Source organism: Drosophila busckii, chromosome 2R (genome assembly GCF_011750605.1).
Source record: "Drosophila busckii strain San Diego stock center, stock number 13000-0081.31 chromosome 2R, ASM1175060v1, whole genome shotgun sequence".
Classification (NCBI taxonomy): domain Eukaryota; kingdom Metazoa; phylum Arthropoda; class Insecta; order Diptera; family Drosophilidae; genus Drosophila; species Drosophila busckii.
Window position 1 is genome coordinate 21,389,920 of NC_046605.1, and position 21,513 is coordinate 21,411,432.

At 35.2% G+C, this 21,513-nt stretch overlaps 2 protein-coding genes across 4 annotated transcripts; one reads left to right on the top strand and one right to left on the bottom strand.

Annotated features, from left to right (window-relative positions):
• Positions 1-177: 177 nt before the first annotated feature.
• Positions 178-1,065, bottom strand: LOC117135091. The gene has a single exon (XM_033295037.1). The coding sequence runs from the start codon at positions 1,063-1,065 to the stop codon at positions 178-180; it is 888 nt and encodes a 295-aa protein (XP_033150928.1).
• Positions 1,066-3,157: 2,092 nt separating this feature from the next.
• On the top strand, positions 3,158-20,774 carry LOC108596906 (trehalase). 3 transcript variants are annotated; one of them, XM_033293291.1, is made up of 7 exons: positions 3,158-3,330; positions 17,824-18,007; positions 18,068-18,946; positions 19,018-19,416; positions 19,483-19,624; positions 20,377-20,457; positions 20,531-20,774. In XM_033293291.1, the coding sequence occupies exons 1-6, from the start codon at positions 3,290-3,292 to the stop codon at positions 20,454-20,456; spliced, it is 1,725 nt and encodes a 574-aa protein (XP_033149182.1). In that variant the 5' UTR covers positions 3,158-3,289; the 3' UTR covers position 20,457; positions 20,531-20,774. The 3 variants fall into 3 exon arrangements, with proteins under 3 accessions (XP_033149182.1, XP_017838591.1, XP_017838590.1); XM_017983101.2 differs by lacking the exon at positions 3,158-3,330 and adding an exon at positions 15,631-16,008; XM_017983102.2 differs by lacking the exons at positions 3,158-3,330; positions 20,377-20,457; positions 20,531-20,774 and adding exons at positions 15,626-16,008; positions 19,698-19,897.
• Positions 20,775-21,513: the final 739 nt, after the last annotated feature.

The window sequence follows — 21,513 nt, forward strand, 5'->3', positions numbered from 1 at the left end:
CTCTGACGGTCCACGGCTCTTGGACGAGCACCAGCCCCAGGCCCAGCCTGGTAGTCAACCTCGCTATGACAGCCGAGGCTGCCTTCGCGTGGTGCAGGTTGACTTGTGCCACGCTGGTGCTCTCCATTCTATTAGAGGACTGGCTCCTCCTCCGACAGCGCTAGACTATCGTCCAGGCTATCTGGGACGAGCGTCTGCTCGTCTTCGTAGCCCTTCCAGGTCTAGGCCTCCCAGTGATGCGCTGTCAACCTCAGCCTCGAGTTCAGCTAGTGCATCCCTCTCGACCGTGTTGACTGCATCGGGGACAGCCACTTCGGTGCTAGGCCCGGCAGTGGGTGTCGCTGTCGCTGCTGCGCCCTTTCTCTTGTGAAGACGACATGGGAGCTGGCCAAAACGGTAGCTCAGGAGCATACCGTTTTGCTGGAGCAACAGTAGAGCAGGCTGCTCTACACCCAGGGTCACCAGCTTTCCCCCACTTGTGTCAGTGCATTTGAGCACCGTCCAGGTGTCCGGGAGAAGGTCAGAGCGCTCACTCTTCAACAGGTCCACGGACGTTTGCTCCTCTTCGCCTGATGACCGCGGTAAGTGAACTGAGACTACCTCCAGTTCCGGAAGCTGCTCCCGCATACAGGTTTTGAGCTGCACTCCTTCTACCGCAGTCAACTTGGGTACGACGGATACCAGCCAGTCCCTGGTATTGTCGTCCCGGCATTCAACCATTATCAGACCAGGCCTGAATCTGATGCCGTTGAAATTGAGGCTGGTGATCCACCCTTTCCTCAACTCCCTGATCAGCATCGTCTCTACGCTGGTCAATTCTTCCTTGGCCAGCAGTCTGCTTGGGTAGTCAGCGGCCATGATGCCCACCTTCACTGATTTGGTGGCACTGGCATAAGACACCCGCGGTCTCTTCGTACTTCGGTGCTTTCCCGACCTCTGTACGACTCTCGCCCCTACCCTTGGGCTTTTTGGGGACTGCCTTGGGGTTGTCTTGTGGCGACGTTTGGTGCAGCTGACGCTTGCGCCCACCCGGGGAAAGAAGGTCCGCCGTGCCATAGCCCCCATTGACACGGTAAGGCCTACACACTCATCGAGGCGGCCAGGTATCGATGAGGCCCATAGCGTTTTATGCTTCCCCGCCAGGCGTAGCCTCTAGCCATGATACGGGCATGGAGTCACCTGGTCACTAGTCCCAGATGGCTCCATACGCCGCATCTCAGCTAGACACTGCAATGCCAAGACGAGCAAGTGACACTAGATCACCCGGTAACAACCCTGGACAATGCAGTGTCCATTGCCCAGCCGGCACCCTCGTGGAGGGTTCAGCTAGAGGATTTTTGCCAGCCTAAGGGTATTAAGGAGCGTCACATTTTTTTTTTTGGCAATTAGTGCATTGCGAACACACCAAAGTACCATAGTTTTTGGTACTCATAGATACACTTGTAAGGCAATGAAATTTAACTTTCACCCTTTTTTTTTTTTGCCAAAAATCATTAAAAAATACCAAAGATGTATACTCTTATTTATGCCTGTTAATGGCTCGAGCTATTGAAAAATCCGCGCAAAAATAAAGCGCTCATCGATTTTGAGCGACGCTCAATAGTTATGTATGTTCACATGAGAGCGATTAAAAAGTGTCGCTTTTGAGCGATTATCTATGGCACCTTTATAAAAACATACCAAAATTAAGCTCAAATTTAAAATAAAATAAGAAAAGTTGAGCCAAATCGGTCGAAAAACAAAAATAAAAACTGTCTTATGCATAAGATGTTGTAGTATAGTGTTGCTATTTCAATAAATATGGTTGTTGACAAGCCCCCAGTTGTTCCACACGCGATCACAGCAACCATATATGTAGATACATACATATGTTCATATGCACCATACTTTTTTCCAAAATTCTTTATTTTTTCAATGCACATAATACATACATACATATGTATTTGCACATAATTAAGCGGGTCATAAATATATATGTATTAAAGTTCATATTTGTATGTTTTTGTATGTATGTATGTATACATACAAATTATTTTGCCCTTTATTTAATTATTATTTAATTTATTTTATTGTGGTGATATACGTTTATTGGTCACGTTACTTAATAGCCTGAGCTGAGCTTTGGAACCGGTTTGCGTATTATAACCGTCAATATCTACATACATATGTATGTACATATACGAATACATAAATAATTATACATACATATGTACATACATGGATACAAATGGCAAGGGCACCTTGAAATCGTGGCTAAACAAATGCGTACGCCTCGGTACAAACATACATAAATTCATATATGCATATGTATGTACATACTTACATTGCATTTCTCGCGTTAGTTAAAAATGTTCGCATAGATAAACATTTTGTTAAGTATAACCTAACCTAGTTGACAGTTAATCGTCAACATGCTAAATTTCAAATGCCGCTGCAAATTGCATCAGTCAGTGACGACTGGCGGAGGCACTCTCAATGTAATACGAAGAGCATGAGTATGCGCAAAGGGCATAGTCTGTTACGAACATATTTCGATTATATTAACTATATCCAAAAGTAAAATAAAATACAATTATGTATATTGGTTGTGAATTAAATGTTAAAAACAATTTCAAAGAACATGCAAATGAAGCAACTTTACAATAATAACTTTATATGTATGTATGAATGTATATTTTAAACCAAAGTTGAGTGAGAACCTTGATTCTCAATTACACATTAAAAATGGTACATAGTATGTATGTACTTAGTACTACTTATTCTGGTATACCAAAGCGTAACTCAACAAATGTTTTTTATCATTGTGCCAACTGAAAAGAGTATTTTCTCTCATGGTGCGCTCTTACCCGATAACAAATTCATATATGGATATGTATGTGCATACAAATATACATTATATGTATATATGAGTGTAGGTATACAAAGATATAAGCGCATGAGAGCGACAAAACTATTTATTTACATGCGGGAATCTCGCGATCGCCAATACAGTCTGTATTGTAGCGTTTCGCCCGAAAGTCGCGTGCGCTCTGTTTGCATTAAAGTTAAATTGCAAAATATAAAGAAAATTAATACAGAATAATTTTTTAAAAATCTGATGAAAGTATATTGAGAAGCTGTAAACTTCTGTGAATTTGTAAAAGTTTTAGTAAAAAAAACCTTTACAGAAAGTGTGTAAAATAATATAATTAGAACAAATCAATACAAACTAGTCATTTTATGTTATTGCAAACTGCAATACGTAGCGTCTCGTAAAAACTTAAACAAAGATAAAGTAAATAAGTAAACAATGCAAAATTCTATAAAGCTGGACAAATTAAATGGCAACGGGTGAGTTTAATTTGTATGTAATACATTGAAGGATTGCATAATTGCTTACTGAAAAAAAACACAACAAATCCCAGTGGTTAGTTTTAGTGCTTAAGCTTTTCAACCACCAAATGCTCAGATAGACTTCGAAGTTCGAACTTCAACATGTGCTTGCTATGTACATACATATGTATGTACATATGTAACATATATACATATATAAGCTACATTGTGGTCGTATGCACATACATATTTATGGTTTAAAAATATCCTTTCCTTTTTATACACTTTGACATTTTTATTTGTAATCTTGCAGTATCGAGGCCAATGTTAGGTGCTAGAATAGAATAAATAGCATTTACATACGTATGTACTATGTACATATTTACATATTTTTTATTGTCTGCATCAATCGGAGCTTATTTTCTAGATCCTGATAGGCTGTTATTTAAGAATGATTTTTATCAATTTAACAATTAATTTAATATTATTTGTAAAAAATATTTTTATTGGCATTTAGCGTTGCAATGCATTTCAAACAATTCGGCACGTGCTGTAATTAAAGTAATACCTATGCATTCATTTTACACATTTACATACTAATACATACATATGTGTATATCTGTGCATGTTTTTTAAAACCTTGTACGAATAATTCACCTGTGTGTAGAGTTTTGTTATTGTGTTTTGAGCACATATATAAATATGTAAGTATATGTATAATTTTGTAAGCAATTACAAAACTCTGTATTAGAGTACCTACATAGTTACCACGACTACTGCAAAATATTACAAGTAGTTTAAATACATACGTATGTACATACATGGGTGATGCAGACTTGTAAAGCGCAAAAATTTTTACCGATTTGAAATAGTCAGCAACTTTTGAGGTGTCATGCCCAGCCTTTAGTCAATTTTATGCTGATTTTAGGTAACAGCGAAATCGCTAAAGCTAGTTTTTAAGTCTTGAACACATACCAAATTTCTAAATAATTCAGCAATGTAAGATTCAAGAGTTATCTATTGACCGACATGAATAATCTTTATAAAAACTATTAACTAGATTTTTACAATTTTATAAACTAATTATAACTTACAATCAATTGTCACAAAAATTATATTATATTATTTCCCGTTTTATCAATTACTAGAGCGCTTTGACCCCTACTCCTACTTCGCGATCTCCGCCAACCCCCAATGTTATCGCTTAAAACGTCGACCCGATGTTTAGGTCGGCTTTAAAATAACATTTTTTCTACTGATGTTATTATTACATTAAAGATAAAAAATTACAATTGAATAGGACATCGCAGCAAACACTCGCACTCACTCAACATATATACATATGTATGTCGGAGAATGCGTTAAAAGGGTATTGCAGTTCAAATGCATGCATCTAAGTAGACAGTAAGCCTTGGTGAAGGTGGATTCAGTTTGTGTGAACTGGGTCCGAGCATGGCTCCGTAGTGTTACTAGAGCTCAGAAAGACCGAAGCATCATATAGATATACGGTGACTGTCAAAGTAAAATAGTGTGAGAAGGTGAATTAATAGCAGAAAACGTGTAATCAACGAACAGACCCGTCTCCGACATCAGAAGTGCGATCAGTGCCAGCTCCTGCATATACTGAGGTCCAGTGAGAACGCCAATGGGGAGATGCAATATCGTCATTTTGCGGAGATGTGCAAGACCTTGAAGGCACTCGTACATCCACTTCCCCGTGGTCTTGCCAAAGTTTAGCCCGGAAGACACTGGCACTGACGCAATACAATTGTGTGTTACATCAAGCATTATTATGGACGGGCAGTGCATCTGCGTGGCTTTCGCAGATCTGCTATCCTGTCATCAATTGGAGAGAATTTAAAGATTTGTTTGTACAACGTTTCGATGTTCAAGAGACGTCGGCGGCCATGTTGTTGAACCTGCTGAAAAGCCACTAGCACACAATTACACAAGTGATTGGTTGGTGACATCAAATGAGTCCAGAAGAGATTGCCGTGAGGGTTGTGCTTACGCATAACGTTCGTTTGCAAAGCATTGTGTTTTCCTCAAATGTGCAAACGTAGCTTAAGGCGTTCACGTTTGAAAAAAATGTTTGACAAACATGCTAGAAGCATTGATGGCGCTAGCTGTGATAGCAAGCGAGCCGAATATTTTGGACCAGACCATGGCCCGGAGAAGAAGAAGATTCAAACCGAAACCAAGTGCCATTATTGTGGAAAGAAGAAAAGCACAAACTAACAAAGAAGCAAGGGCAAGTCAAACATGTGCCAAACCGATGACAAAGAAGCGTGACGTGCTTCAACTATAGCGTCGCTGGCCACATTGCGTCTAATTGGAAGAAGGGTGTAACCATACCGAATGGCACAACGAGAAGCGACTAGCCAAATATGGTGAAATTAAACCCAACCCTGGAAAGATAGAAGGTCTGTCTGCTCTGTCTCAACCAGTTTCAGTTACACAAGTAAGACAAGACATAAGTTTAGCGTTAAATTTTCGACAATTCTTTCCACGATTCTCTGAAAAAATGCAGCCATTGTATAGGTTAACCTCCAAAAACACTTGATCCGATTGAAAATTTAAGCATGAGAGATTGTGTCAAGACATTATTCAAGTCTTAACTAGTGACCCAATATTGGTCATTTTTGACCCACAATGTTCTATTGAACTGCATACAGACGCAAGTGCAAATGGATATGGTCACTAAGCATTGTATGCTTACTGACATGAAGCAATGCTGCTATATAGGACTGACCGCAAATGCAGGGTGGTTGAGTATTACAGTAAATTTACTACGTCAGCGGAATCCAAATATCACTCCTATGAGTTGGATAATATATTTGTGTTTAATGCTGTGAAACATTTCCGCCATTACCGCCATTACAGATTACAATTCACTAAAGGCGAGTCGAACAAAGACCGTATTAGCTCCAAGGGTGCATCGAAAAGGAAGTAAGATGGTATATGTTAATTTTTCTGTCCCTACTTAAGTAACATTCACAAACAAGACGATTGAATTGCTCATTGATCTAGCAGAAATATTAGGCAATTGGTTGATTAGTGAACAGCGGCGTAATCAGGACATAAGCGGTACCATAGCTCAGGTAAATAGCGGTGAGATGCGGGAGAACCTTGCACGTACCTACGAGATAAGAAGCGGGATATTATATAATAAGATACAAGTTAATGCATCCCAAAGTCAAAATACCTTGGCATACTATTCACATCGATGTCAGTGGCAAATTATGGGGCCAAATTGACTCAAAAGAATATGTCGTAGTATAGATAGTTTTGCTAGTAGCGGAGTCCGTGAGTTTAGCACAACAAACAAAATTGAATTGCATTTGATAGCCACGGGCACGAGCCGTGCCAATAGTAAGGTAGAGCGTGTCAAGAAAAATTGTACGACTAATAGAGTAACTAAGCTTTGCCCATTAGAACTTTTGATATGTAAGGAAGCTAGACCGTTAGGCATGTTAGCTGATTGTCATAATTAAAATGAAGTTGAACTCAAAGAGGTTAGAGCAAGAGCCAAAGAAAATATGGAGAAAAATGCCATGTATAAAAAACAGAGTAAATACAAACAAGGCAAAAATTGTGAAACGTAAGATAGGCGATCATGTCTTGCTGAAGTGTGAAGAACAGCACCAGACGAAGCTGAACCCAAAATTCAAATGATTATTCGTGGTATTTGATATCTCTCAAAATCATTGACAACAAAGAGAACGTATAAGTCTGCACATAAGAGTTTACGAGAAATGGCAAATGAGCGTGTCGAATCTGAAATGTTTGAAGAGGATGATTATGGTACGTATAAACCATACATCATCAGTCGATCTCTGCCACCTAGGGTGCAGGGAACTAGCTTCAAGGATGATGTTGAAATGAGAGCAAAGTATAATAACGTTGTATGATGTCCTATGATAGATGCAACACACGAAGTCGAGTAAAAGTCAGGAAGGCCAGGACTTAAAGTAATTGAGATACAAAAATTGTTAGTCGCTGTCGACGCAGTTTATGTGGCGAGTCAGCTAGCGCACCCCGGTGTCTATATTGAAAATTGGATATAACACCTAAGTTACTTATCCGACCATTCTGAAACGGGATCGATCGAGAACTTGGCAAAGCGTTTTTGTTATTTATTTTAGATTATCCGTTAAATATTATGAGCGTAAATTGAGTTTTTCGATTTGCGTGGGGAGGGGGGAAGAAATAAAAAAAGAAAAAAATATAGGCGATTTTTTTTTGGGTATAGGAGCACCTACTTACAACATTTGGTTTCTCTAGTCCATATAGTTGCTAAGAATCAGTTGGCTATATCGACTCAGTTTTTCTTGCATATATGTTCTGATAAGTCAAGAATATATATACATGAAATTGATGGGGTCTGCTACGCCAAATTCTCCCTATTACAAACATTTACATAACTTCACATTGCCCTTTTTAATTTTTTTATTAATATGTCAAAGTGTATAAAAATGAAGACATACATTCTGTTCCGGCATAATTGCAAGGAGTAAGGCTTTGTGTTAGAGATGGGCAGGGCCTTAATTTTAAGGCCGGCACGCCCTGAGCCCGCATCACATTTTTTTAACCCGGCCCGGCTCGGCAAAATAATTAAAATATCCAGCATACAAAAAATTATTATTTATATTTATTAGGTTTTTGTGTAAAAAAAATTAACATGTCAAGGCTCTGGCCTTTCAACCTGATTCTCCTTTCAATGAGAATTCGACCTGATGTTGAAAAAAGACGCTCGCTTGTTGCAGAGCTTGCAGGGATACTCAATACATTTCGCGCCAGTGTTTGCAATAGCTTAACCTCATTGGCATTTTTCAAAAATTTTAAAATATTTTTATCCATAAAGCCATGAAAACAAAGAAGTGTCATTCTTGCCGGTCTTTATGGGCTTCTATTCCTAGGCCCGCGGCCCGCATTTTTTGACAGAGGACAGGCGGGCCGCAGTTCATCTCTACTCTGTGTCACCTAAAATCATTTCGTATATAATTTGGGGCAAATTTTAAGTTGGTTTGCAAATTCGGTGTCACTCCTAAAAAACTCCTTTCCAAAACTCTAATATATCTAAACAATATTTTCAATAGAAAAGCTACGAGCAAATATCGATTTAGAGATCATTTCTATTTTTTTGCAGCTATACCGTTTTTTTTCAACACGTACACTTCGTGTTGAGTCGTGCGTGTTGGTGACACAATCAAAAGCACGACACGCGCGCACCTTTTATTTGAACAACTTTATGATAATACAAAAATGCAATGTTGCCTTTCGTCTATTATAAATAGTATTTAGTATTATAAATCTTTTTTCCGCAAATGCTATGTACATTATTATCGTAATCTCTTTACGCAAGGTGCTTGAATTACTTATTTGCTCTAGACTTGAGGATATCAAACTCTGGAGGTCAGAAAACTAATAGTATTGATTTTCATTGCAGATCAGTCAAAAATCAATCTTCAAATCTAGAAGTAAAAGACGATTGGGAATAGAGTTTTTGTATATTCCTATATTGTCTTTTTGACAAAAAGAAAAAGAGGAGTTACAGGACTCCCACCACCAAATGTAGATTATTAATTTCCAAACTTCAACTTTTGTAATAGACATGTTATAGCTTGTATAACCCAATACCTGAACCGAACTCTTTTATACTGATCGACGCTTGCGCAATAAGTCCACAGAGTATACATACATATGTATGTAGTTTAACAATCAAGAAAAAAACACAAAAGTTTGTAAAGATCGAACAGTCGATTAAAATGTTGTGCGCACGCATCTGCGAGCTACAGGTATATTTCTTATCAGTTTGTGCTGCCTTGTTCAATTTTTTTACGCATCTTATTTATTTTTCGTACACCGCAATTAAGTGATCAATTTGACTCAAACAAATGTACTAGACTATGTCATTCATCTGGCCTAACAAAGTAAGGCCTGTGCTAAAAGACATTGTGCGATTGTGCAGGCATTTCAACAGTTATACTTTTGGAAGATACAGGTTAGCAAATAACAGTAACAGTAAGGCGGTGTCAATACTTTAAATTTCCTACATTTTGGCGATTGTTTATTGATTTTGTTAATTTGTGCGGTAACTTAAATTTAAGTATGGAAATATATTGTTGACTATAAAGTTGTTCAGTTCAATATAATATAATATTTTGGCATCTTATCGTAGAATCTTTATTTGTTCAACAATAGTACTATTTTTAATGCACCTACTATATATAGAGATCTAATCATTGGGCCTTGAAATTTTACTTTTTTACAAATGGTTCATTACCTATCCGTTAATCGTTTTCCCAGAATTTACGTAGTTAAATTGGACTAGTCTTGTAATGGTAGGCAGCAGTTATTAAGTATTTTTTTTTTTTTTTCAATTTGTATGATTGACAACGCAAACAACATTTTCGTTAAATGTAAAAATTTAAAAAAAAAAAAAAACGAATACTTTTCTGATATGAAGTTGCAGTTACTGATTCAAGTTCATTTATGTGGAAGTTGCTATTCGGATAAGTCGAAGCAACTGTTGCAAATCTTATTTAAATAATACTTTCAAGCGCTCGAGCCAAAGCAGTATTATAGCTGACGTCAAACGCGCCACATCGCCAAAGTCGCAGCGTCGGGAGATTTGATTAGTACATTAAGCCAACTAATTAGAATAAAACCTAACAAGTGTTTACACATACGAGTTGATACGGGAGTACTAAGTAATCATATTAAAATATGCAAACGTAAACTGCTTAAAATATAATTTTAATTCCATGCAATCGCATGTATGTATACGTATACATTTGTTTGTGAAACTGTTTAAACAATAACTGTTGTAAGCCGCAAAAACCTTAACTAAAAAGAGAATGAGAAAATCATTGAATACACAACGATTATTAAAAGTATATTCAAAATGCTCAATTGACAGAAATTTGCTATTCGTCTGCAATGAAATAAAATATTGCGAAAATGTGTATTGTTTATTTTTATAGGGAATGCATAATTTAGAGTCTAATTAAATGAGTCATTCAAGGGGGCTAATCTCGTTTGTGGTAGACAAAAAAAAACGGACACAAAGCGATACTAACTAATATATTATACTATATACGAAATACTTATGTGTACATATGTATTTATGTATATACACACATACATATATACATACTTCAGTTTTATTGCGATTTTGTAAAGTACTTAGACAATGAAAACTTGACTTTGTCCCTTCATGCTACTTGATATTAATCAAAATGTGATAAATAATAAATAAAAATCTAAGCAAAGTAGTGATGGATATGATGAGCACCGAGGACATTTGCAATGACAAATAAATTAATAAATAATTTTAAACATGTAAAAAACCATTTGATGCACTTTTATAAATTGTTGTGCTAGTATAAGCTTTTTAGCTTAATCAGTAAACAACTCAGCAAGCCCAAACTAAACACTTGAAAAAATCGTAATAAATTCGAACCTAAGTACCATATATATATATTTAGTTCATGACTTGCAGTAAATATTTGATTTATTTTTATCTAATCTTAAATTTTTGGAGCAATAAATATTAATTCTGTATTGATTAAACGTTCCTCTATCAAGGTCAAAACAGTTCAGAAAATTTAGCAATAATTTTGAAATTCCTGATATAAAATAAAAAAAAAAATTAACCTATACTTCACTTAAGGCTCCGTTTTTTTTTTGCTCACGCTGAAGTAGTAAAACCGGTTTTAAAGATGTGCAAATGTATGTAATATGAAGGCATCTCCGACCCCACAAAGTACATATTATATATTTTTGACACGCAAGACAAATTGAGTCGATTAGGCCATGAGCAGCATGATCTCAGAGACTCCAAAATATAGAGGCATTAAAGATCGAGCCTATTTTGGAATTCATCATTTACTACAAACACAGCAGCAGTCAAGTTGATGCTGACGCTGTACTGCAATCTCTACAAAACGTGTAACGTGTTAATTGATAATCGTGAGTTGCGTGTGTGTTTGTTGCGAGAAAGTGTATAAAATTCTATTTCAGTCCTCAGTGGCTAAGCATGCCAAATAATCTATTGGATTCTGAACTGTAATAGAATGTTCAATAAATTGAACTTGAATACAGTTTTTTAGTATTTTATTCAAAATTTATATGTAACACATCTTTTATACACTTTAAATTTTTATAAAAAAATGAAAAAGTTGTTATGAAATTATATAAATATGTTTTCATGGAGAACAAGGGTACAAGGATACGACGTCTTAATGTGTATATGTATATATTCTGGAGCAAAAAATTCGAACTATAAGATCAAATGCTACCAAATTTAACATGCAGATGCTCATATTTCCTAAGCAGATATAATGTATTTTTTTAAATGAAATTTCCTCCCACGAATCGAAAAAAGGGATATATATATATATCAGCACACTTTTCACTGAAAACCTCAGATCGGTTAAATAATTTCGCAAATATTCAAATATATATTTTCCCTATAAGCGCTGCAGTTAAAACGTTCTGTGACTATTCATCATGCTAAATTGTGTTAGCTGTCAAATTTGCGAGTGCGTGCGTGTATTTGCTGCGATGCCCTAGTTAGAGTTTATCAAAAAGAATCACATAAATTGCATGCTTGTTTATTTAAGTATATTGTATAAAAACTTTATCTTAAATTGCAGCCTGATTGCCTTCTGTCAGATGATATGATTGTCTATTTGCGATTATGGTACAGGTTGTCCTTGTATTTGAATCATAGTCAAGAACGTTTTGGAATATTTGCACGTGCTGCAGCTTATTAAAACGCGTTTGTTTAACCAATTTCGGAACAAGTTTTCTATCCATTGATATTTTCTGAGCGTGTCGTAAGCTTATGCACTAGTTTGGCAAATTAACATTAGCAATTAATGTGCAAAAAAACGTCACAGTATAATTGATTGTCGCTAAGCACTACAGACAATGGCAATAATAAAATACAAATTGAATACTTCAATACGATAGAATCTTAATAGTTTTTAATAATATGCTGAAATAATTTGCATTAGCCAAAATAGTAATCCGTATTCTTTAGTTTGCTATAACAAAATTGTTGTATTTGTGAAAAGTATGCAATATAAGTTTGGGTAAAAATATTTTGGGTAGAAATTGAACTGACGATAACACAATTAAATATGTATTTACTAAATTTAAAATATATTTTTTGTATTATGTAATTGCAAAAAAAATTTAATAAGTTTTCAAATTAGACTTATTGATTTTATAAGTTTAGCTCGCTCAGCTCGAGTTATTAAAAGGCATATGCAATAGTGTACATCAGAGAACGGCAATTGTGGCACTTTTAAAGCACAATGGTAGCACACCAGAGAACGGCATGAGTGTACCCACCCCTAAAATCACTATGTTACTTACATGGTACTACCCACACAAGCAGCCGAAATGGCGGCTGTTGCTGCCAGGCAATTTTTCAAAAGCCTTTACAAGCTTTTGCGTGGGTAAACACAAAGTCCCGAAAATGAATGTGAAGAAAAAAGGTCATGCAATTTTTTGCTCGCCTAATGTGCGCGTCTCTTTCACTATATAAGCATAAGCGGGAAACAATATCGCTTGCTGTCTCGCTCTGTCTGCATTAGCAGCGACGCCGACGCCACAGCAGTTATATGAATGTGGCCGATTGAATTGGAAGCTTGGGACAACATTATGCACTATATGATGAATTAGCCATCTTAACCAATTTGCGAACTACATAATTTCTTATTATATTTCATATTTCTAATATTATTAAATTTGCAGAGCTTTACATAATTTTCTGTATTTTACACGTGCTATTGGATGAAGTGATAAAGGCACGTTCCAATTAAAATTGGGTGCCGCAGAGTACGTGAGTACGTCATTCAATAGAGAAATGAGTCATAGTCGGCTTTTCAGCGAAATGGGAAGTAATTTGTTCTTTTAAGTTTACCTATATACTGATATATATAAACATTTAGCCAACATGTTTTTGAATGTTATCTTGCCGGCATAATATGAAAAAGTCCGTTACACCCGTTTAAATATTTGTTCAGCAAGTCGACCTACATGGCCAAAAAAATAAATAAGCACATTGTCTGGTAACCTTAATATTGCAAAGCTTATCAATGAAAAAGCTATACAAATTTTGTAAATATGCTTCCGGCTAATACAATAACACTTCCATTTTCTTATGTTGACAATACGGGTAATCAATATTAATTTATTCCGATGAAAATATAAAATGCTTTGTTTCAACGTCACTGACTTCAAACCAAGCTGGGATTTGTCCTTTTAAAATAAATAATATATTTTATAGTAGTCTTTTCCCTAACAACAATTGAAAAGCACTTAAATAAATAGCTGTCATAGTTTTCTCCGACAAGTTATTTAGTGAAATACCAGAAACTTGTAAATGTGTACTCGAATACAGTAAAGTGCATTTTCTGACTCGATTCTGCTGTTAATATAAATCTTCCAGACCTAACATTTCTATATCTCTTCCATAGCTGCAATTTAAATGCACAATGTTCCGTTTTATTCTTTAGAGACCAATTTGCAAGTCAACCAAGTTAGATTCTAAAACTCATAACAATAGATACTCACACATTTACATAAAAGCATAATGCAAACTGTTACATATTTCAACGCTTGAAATTGGGACACTATTTGAATATATGTTTGAATTCTCAATGGCAACGACGACGTATTGCGAGCTCAAACAATAAATCATATGCCTGACAGCAATCCGTATATGTACAAATTGTACAAATTGTAAAAATTACTTTAGTCTGTTGTACAGACATATTTTTTATATTTATAAATGCTATAAATCACTAAACGTTGAGCATGAGGCTTGGACATGCAAATGAATTTCCGTGTTAACGATAAGACCAAAAAGTTTTTTTAAATCCAAGTTTTATATAATATTACCCCATATTTCCCAATTTTTATACTATATACATTTTTGTAACTTACCTTTTCTACTACAATATCGCGAAACGATTGGACTGAAACTTATGAGATTTTTAAGAAATTTCATAGAACACATGAAGACTTTTTTTAGTTAATTCAATCATACAATATGCCATTTTCTTTGGCGTAATGAAGCCACTACTAAAGTAGTATTTTGCAAAACTGTTCATTGTTAAAAATAAACAATAAACACAACATTTTTTTCAGTTGATGGTGTTAGCACTAGGATTGATTAAGTTAATGTCAACATTTACTTACATTTACAACTAATGTCTCGTTTAACATAAAGACGATCGCTTCCTAAAATCTAAAACACACTGTTTGCATCACTTCACATGTATATACCAAAGCTATTGTGCTCGTAGATACATTGCACACATTTTTCTTGCCAAAAAGTATTAAAAATATAAAATATGTACAGCTGAGCGATATGAAAAGCCACGCAATTTTTCCATTATAGTTGTATGTAAATTGATTCGACGCAATTTGTTATTTCATAACATTGTAAATGGATTTCCCACATTTACCAATTAGATCGACCCCATTTTCTAAATAGAACACATTGGAGTAACTTTTATTTTTATGTGTTATAACAACGTTGTTATCGTGAAACTGTAGAATGTATTTGCATTCATACATACATTTGTACATTTAAGTAAGAAATATAGCAACTAGATTTTGACGTACAATAAGAAATAGAAGACTTGTTCTATTTACGTTTTTAAACAATAAAAGCCGAATAGAGTTGCAATATCTGCTAGAGCAACGCCCCTTTTATTTACAATGATTGTATTCCCTCATACATAAGTATTCATTCATTTACTACACAAGCATAGTAAGTGACAATCAAATCGGTCAATTTTTTCATGTAGATAATACAGGGTACTCCAAACTATCTAACATTTATTTTTCTTTATATAACTTTAACTTCCAAACAATTATTTTCAATGAGAAACACTTCTACATTTCTACATTTTGGTTAAATTTTTGAATTGCTCTATTAAATGTTTAAATGCATTACAATACACTATCTTAGTTAACCTGTTATTTACATACATATGTACATATAAGCCCAGCAATAAAATTTCTAACGGTTAAGTTAAAATACTGTATTGCATATACATTTCCCATCGGATCAGTCACAATTGCTATACTATGACCGATTTATAAATAGATCATGCTCCACACACAAACACCATACCTTTCCCGCTCGTGCTCGTATGCTAGCCGTCGGACTGATTATCGTCGCCATTGTCGTTACCGTAGTCACCGTCGTCGTCTGTACTCGGCCACTTATTTTATAAAATGAAACGGGCTCAAAAAGTTAGAAGTATTCTTGCACTGACTGTGTGTGTTGGTTGGCTGAAGGTGCTGCTCAGAGTAAAAATTTGCCAGGATAGAGTACGCCTTTTGACCAAAATACATACATACATTTTCTTGTGCTGTAAAGCTCAGAGTAGTAATTTTGATTTTTTTCTAAGAAGTTGGCTCTAATTTAGTGTGATACACAAGTGGCTGCATGAGTGCAAATAAATAAAGATAACAAATAAATTTACAAACGCAGTTCCTCTGCTAGAGAAATATGAACCTGACACAGGTATTCACTCTGATGCTGATGATTCTTTGCACTTGTCTATCGGTTGAACTACAAGCTAACGCAAAGACTCTGATCGAGTTCAGTAAAGATAGTCCTTATGCTATTACCAAGAACTCCAAAGCCTACGATTTTCCCGCTTGGTAAGTAAGTTTTTTGTTTAGCTTTACTTGATTATTATACACTACCACACTTTTATAAAATGGTATCATGAGTCTGTGCCGATTAATGTAAAAGGCAGAAGGGCAGTCTCCATAAAGAATACATCTATATATTCCTGATCAGCAAGACAACCTGAGGCGATATACCATGTCCGTCTGCCTGTATAAACAACAAGAACTCAGAGACTATAAGAGCTATAGCTACTCAATATGGTATGTGGGCTCTTTTATTTCCAAAGCTATCTGCTTATGATTTTGAAAATTTCGACACTGACGACCCCCTCACCCCTTAAAAACGAAAATCTATTTACGCCCACAATATTAAACAGAAAAATTAAAAAAAAAGACATACAAGATCTCCACAGTTGCCAAAAATTTCTGAGAAAATTGTTATTTTCTGTGAATGGGTTTGTCAGTGCGTACGATGCCTTAGTCAAAGTGTATTACAATGTTGGCTATGCCCAACATTAATGCGTTTTTGTGCTACAATTTGACATATTTGTAAAAAATGGAAAAGGGTATTATAAAGTTGTGGAATTGAATGTAACAGGGAGAAGGAGGCGTGGCAGACCCCACAAAGCATATATATTCTTGATCAGCAAGACAAACTGAGTCGATATAGCCATGATGGTCTGTCCGACCGTCTGTATGCGTGCGTGTTTCTTAGCAACTATAAGAGTTAGAGCAACCAAACTTGGTATGTAGATGCTCCTATACCCAGGTCATATCGCATTTAATTTATTTTGCTTTATTTCCTCCCCTCCCAAGGCGGAAAAAAAGATTACACCCACAATATTGAGCAATAAAAAATATTAAAAAATCTGAAATAAATCACAAATACGCTTTCTCATGTTCTTGACAGATGTCGAAAAATTCAGATAAATAACTTAGGAATTATTTACATCTACATTTTTAATATATACAGCGGGGTGCGCTTGCTGATGCGCCATACAAAAGTCGCTGCCGACGCAAATACATACATATGTGACATATTTTATTAAAATTATTAAGATTTTGTAAGATTCCAAACTTGTTTAAAAAAAAACAAAAAACAAACAATACAGCCAATAAAAAAAAACAAAAAACAAACAATACAGCCAAATGAATTATTTATTTTAATATGAGCATTTTATTAGATTCGCAATATAGTCGTAATTACAGTCGCAAAACATGATATGCAACTTATACCAACACTCCACACAACTCATGATCATAACCAGTACCAATTTTAAAACACCCGCTATCCCAAGCAGTTGCAGTTGCATACATTTAAATTTTGTATAATTAAATTGCAAAACTATTTAATAACGTTATAAATAATATTTTTGAAATATGTATGTACATATAATATTTAACAATGAATGATTTATATGTATCTAAATTAAATAATTTATAAATATATGTATGTTCAGTAAATCATCAAACCCCTCTCCATATAAGTACAAATGTGCAATATTATCGTAATCAGACACAATTGGTTCTTAAAAACACTTAATTTAAAGTAAGTGCAGACTACTTACATATGTATAATCTATACATATATGTTATACAATATACGGAGTTCACATATTCTTGAAGCTTTTGATAACAAATTTTTTTTGAAAGATGTAATTATGTAATAAAAATATTCTTTTACATTGGAAAAACTAAAATATAAATTTGAGGTTTAATGGATTTAGAATTCCTTACAGGTATATACAATATTCCCTAATTCATTCAGTCCACATTTCTGAAATCGAAATGCACATACACACTCTTTAATACATTTGCTAATTCAACACAATTGTTTTTTTTTAGCCAAATCTACTGCTATGGACCATTATTACATACGGTTCAAATGGCGAAACTATTTCCTGATTCCAAAACATTTGTGGATATGAAACTAAAGGCAACACCCGAAAAGACAATGGAGGAATTTGAAGCGTTCATGGCTTCTAAAAATAATACACCAAGTAGAGATGATATATTGCAGTTTGTTCAAGTATAACCCAAATTCATGTAATGGATCTAAGCTTTTAACTAATAAGCTCATTAAATATAGGCTAATTTTGGAGAGAAAGGCACAGAACTGGATGTGTGGACTCCCGACGACTGGACTGAACGTCCTGACTTTATAGAGCTTATTCGTGATCCAGATCTTAAGCAATGGGGAATAGATTTGAACAACATCTGGAAGGAGCTAGGTCGAAAGATGAAAGAAGACGTGCACAAGAATCCCGAATATTATTCCATTATTCCAGTACCCAATCCTGTTATCGTACCAGGCGGTCGATTTATTGAGTTCTATTACTGGGACTCTTACTGGATAATTCGCGGCCTGCTGTATAGCGAAATGTTACACACGGCAAGGGGAATGATCGAAAATTTCTTGTCAATCGTGCAGCGTATTGGATTTATACCGAACGGAGGTCGTGTATACTATTGGGGTCGCTCCCAGCCACCACTTCTCACAGCTATGGTTAAGTCGTACGTGGATTTCACAAAAGACGATTTGTTTGCCATTAATGCGTTGGAGGTACTGGAGCACGAGTTTGAGTACTTCATGAACAATCACACAGTGCAGGCAAAGGGTTACAATTTGGCTGCATACCGCGACACGTCGACAGGCCCACGCCCTGAGTCTTACAGCGAGGATGTGGAAACATCAAAGAGCTTTGAGACAGATGCGGCAAAAGAAGAACACTACAGCGAGCTAAAGGCAGCTGCAGAGTCTGGCATGGATTTCAGCTCGCGCTGGTTTATTAGTGCTAATGGCACAAATTCTGGTAATCTGACAAACGCCAAAACAAGATCCATAGTACCCGTTGAATTGAACGCTATTCTATACTGGAACGCAAAAATTATCGCAGAGTTTCACTCCAAAGCCGGTAATATTGATAAAATGACAGAGTATGAAACAAAAGCTAAGAAAATTCAAGAGGTAATTAATAATTTTTTATATATTTTAAAATAATATTATTTATATAAAGAAATTTTATTTAAATTATAAAGGCAATACAGGCAGTATTGTGGAACGAAGATGCTGGCTGCTGGTTGGACTACGACTTGATTAACGAAAAGCCGCGAGACTACTTCGTTCCCACAAATCTGTCCCCCCTCTGGGTAAAGGCCTATAATATTCCTGATGCTGAGAGAATTTCGAAATCTGTCCTTAACTACATTGCAAAAAATAAACTGGACTCATTTCCGGGTGGCGTGCCAAACACACTCTTGCAGTCAGGTGAACAGTGGGATTTCCCTAATGTGTGGGCACCTATGCAATATATTTTAGTCGAAGGGCTGGATAATCTGGGAACTCCAGAAGCGAAGGAAATGTCCAAGCGCTGGGGTCATCGTTGGGTAAAGTCGAACTTCGAGGCTTACCGGGAAACTCTTTCGATGTTTGAAAAGGTAAAAATTACAGTTTATAAAAAATTATATTGTTTATTTATTATTAACCGTGATTTTTTTATTAAGTACGATGCTGAGAAGTTTGGAGGACATGGTGGAGGTGGCGAGTATGGCGTTCAGACAGGCTTTGGCTGGTCAAATGGCGTTATTATTGAATGGCTGACAAAATACGGCCGTCAAATTACACTGAGCAATACGGATGCTGCAGGTGAAAACGCGTAATAAGACAGCGTTACCGAGAGAAGCAAATCATTTGCTATCTTCACATCATTTTATTTCAGAATTGTCTCTTTTACTTATGCCTATACGTCTACTTGTAGGCCAATAATCCATTCACAAATACCCATATATGAAGCTCATACAGATGCTCAAATATTTAAGAGAAATCATTGTTTCTAAACTTAGTAAAAACCATTCATACAATATAAGCTCTCTATTATGAAAACTGTCGGCAATTTGTAAAAATTTTTAAGTCCAATTAGAATAATCAATTTAGTTTACGTTTTAACGCCTTTAATTCTAAAATTTTAAAATGAATTCTATAATTCATTTGAAGTTAATACATACATTCGAGTTTAACCATAATATCAATTGTCATTCATGCATACCGGTGCATAATTTCTTTTTAAAAATATACATCGAAAATATCGTCGTACTTTTCTATGCCTATGTCATCTTGCCACAAGATCTGTTTTGTATCTGTTCTCTTAAGCTAAAAAGATTGTCTTATCTGTGCCGCGTTCTACTTCACACTCTTTACGTAAGTTTTGCTATACTCATTTGTCCTTAATATACAATACAACTAATCGTATTAAAGTTTAACAATTCATATTTACAAAAGCTATAATACAGCTTTATATTTTGCACTGATTTTCATAGTTCACTCGATACTTAATTTTCAATCAAATAATTTATATTAACTAATTTCACCACATACTTGTTTGTTTATGATTTAAATAGCTCCAAGCAAACTTATCAGTTTTCTGGCAGTGTCAGCTATGGCAATAATAGCAGTATTTGCTGGCCGACTCATATGGTGAGGTTAGTAGTTCATGAAGTTTATTTAATACATACAAAATTGTGTACATATTAAATGTGTAAAAATTTATTTCAGAAACTATCATGTGCCAACCGCATTGCCAAATTTTCTGACGTAAATCAAATCATTGCTTACTTTGTTGAATGCGGAGATAGCAGTATTAAATTCCAATGTATAGCTTTCTTATTGTGGAAGTTGTGGGTATATTTTAAATATATCGGCTATGTTCCAATTGTTATTAATTGTAATATTGTATTAGTTTTAGTAAAATCTGAATTGCTACATATATGTACATTAAACATTATCTTACCAAACAAAAACTAATGACAATATACGTACATACTTACATTGTACATCGTATTAAAAACTTAAATTGCTAATTTTCTACGAGAGTCATATGCATAAGATCAACTACATCCTTTTTGAGTCGATTAGACACTTAATATCGGCAGTGCGTGTATTGCAGTTTTATACATAACTATGAATTGGATGTTTTGGAAAATAAAATAGAATTTTGGCCTAAGCTCTGTTAAATTCAAAAATAGGGGTATTGCTATTAGAAATAGTTTTAAAAAATACCAAAAATCAACTTCAGACCAAGGCACCAAACACATTTCTTTTTTTATACACTTTGACGTTCTTGCAAAAAATGGAAAAGGGTATTATGAAGTTATGCAAATGGAGGGAGAAGAAGGCGTGGCAGACTCCACAAAGTATATATTCTTGATCAGCAAGACAAACTGAGTCAATATAGCCATGTCGATCTGTCCGTCTGAATGTTTGACGGTTTCTTAGCAACTATAAGAGTTAGAGCAACCAAACTTGATTGTAGGTGCTCCTATACCCAAGACATATCGCTTTTATTTTATTTTGTTTTATTTCCTCCCCTTCCAAGGCAGAAAAATAAATTACACCCACAATATTAAGCAATAAAAAAATATTTAAAAATCTGAAAAAAATCACATACGCTTTGTCATGTTTTTGACAGATGCCAAACAATTTAGAAATAAATAAAAATAACATAAAAGCGTTTGGGTTCGGGCACTAAGCATATGTGT

Bases quoted from the DNA above. Each gene is read 5' to 3' on its own strand.
- LOC117135091 (XM_033295037.1), bottom strand. From the start codon at position 1,065: ATGGGGGCTATGGCACGGCGGACCTTCTTTCCCCGGGTGGGCGCAAGC.
- LOC108596906 (XM_017983101.2), top strand. From the start codon at position 15,854: ATGAACCTGACACAGGTATTCACTCTGATGCTGATGATTCTTTGCACT. The intron at 18,947-19,017 runs GTAATTAATAAT...TAAATTATAAAG, and splicing joins AAGCTAAGAAAATTCAAGAG to GCAATACAGGCAGTATTGTG. The intron at 19,625-20,376 runs GTGAAAACGCGT...TGATTTAAATAG, and splicing joins GAGCAATACGGATGCTGCAG to CTCCAAGCAAACTTATCAGT.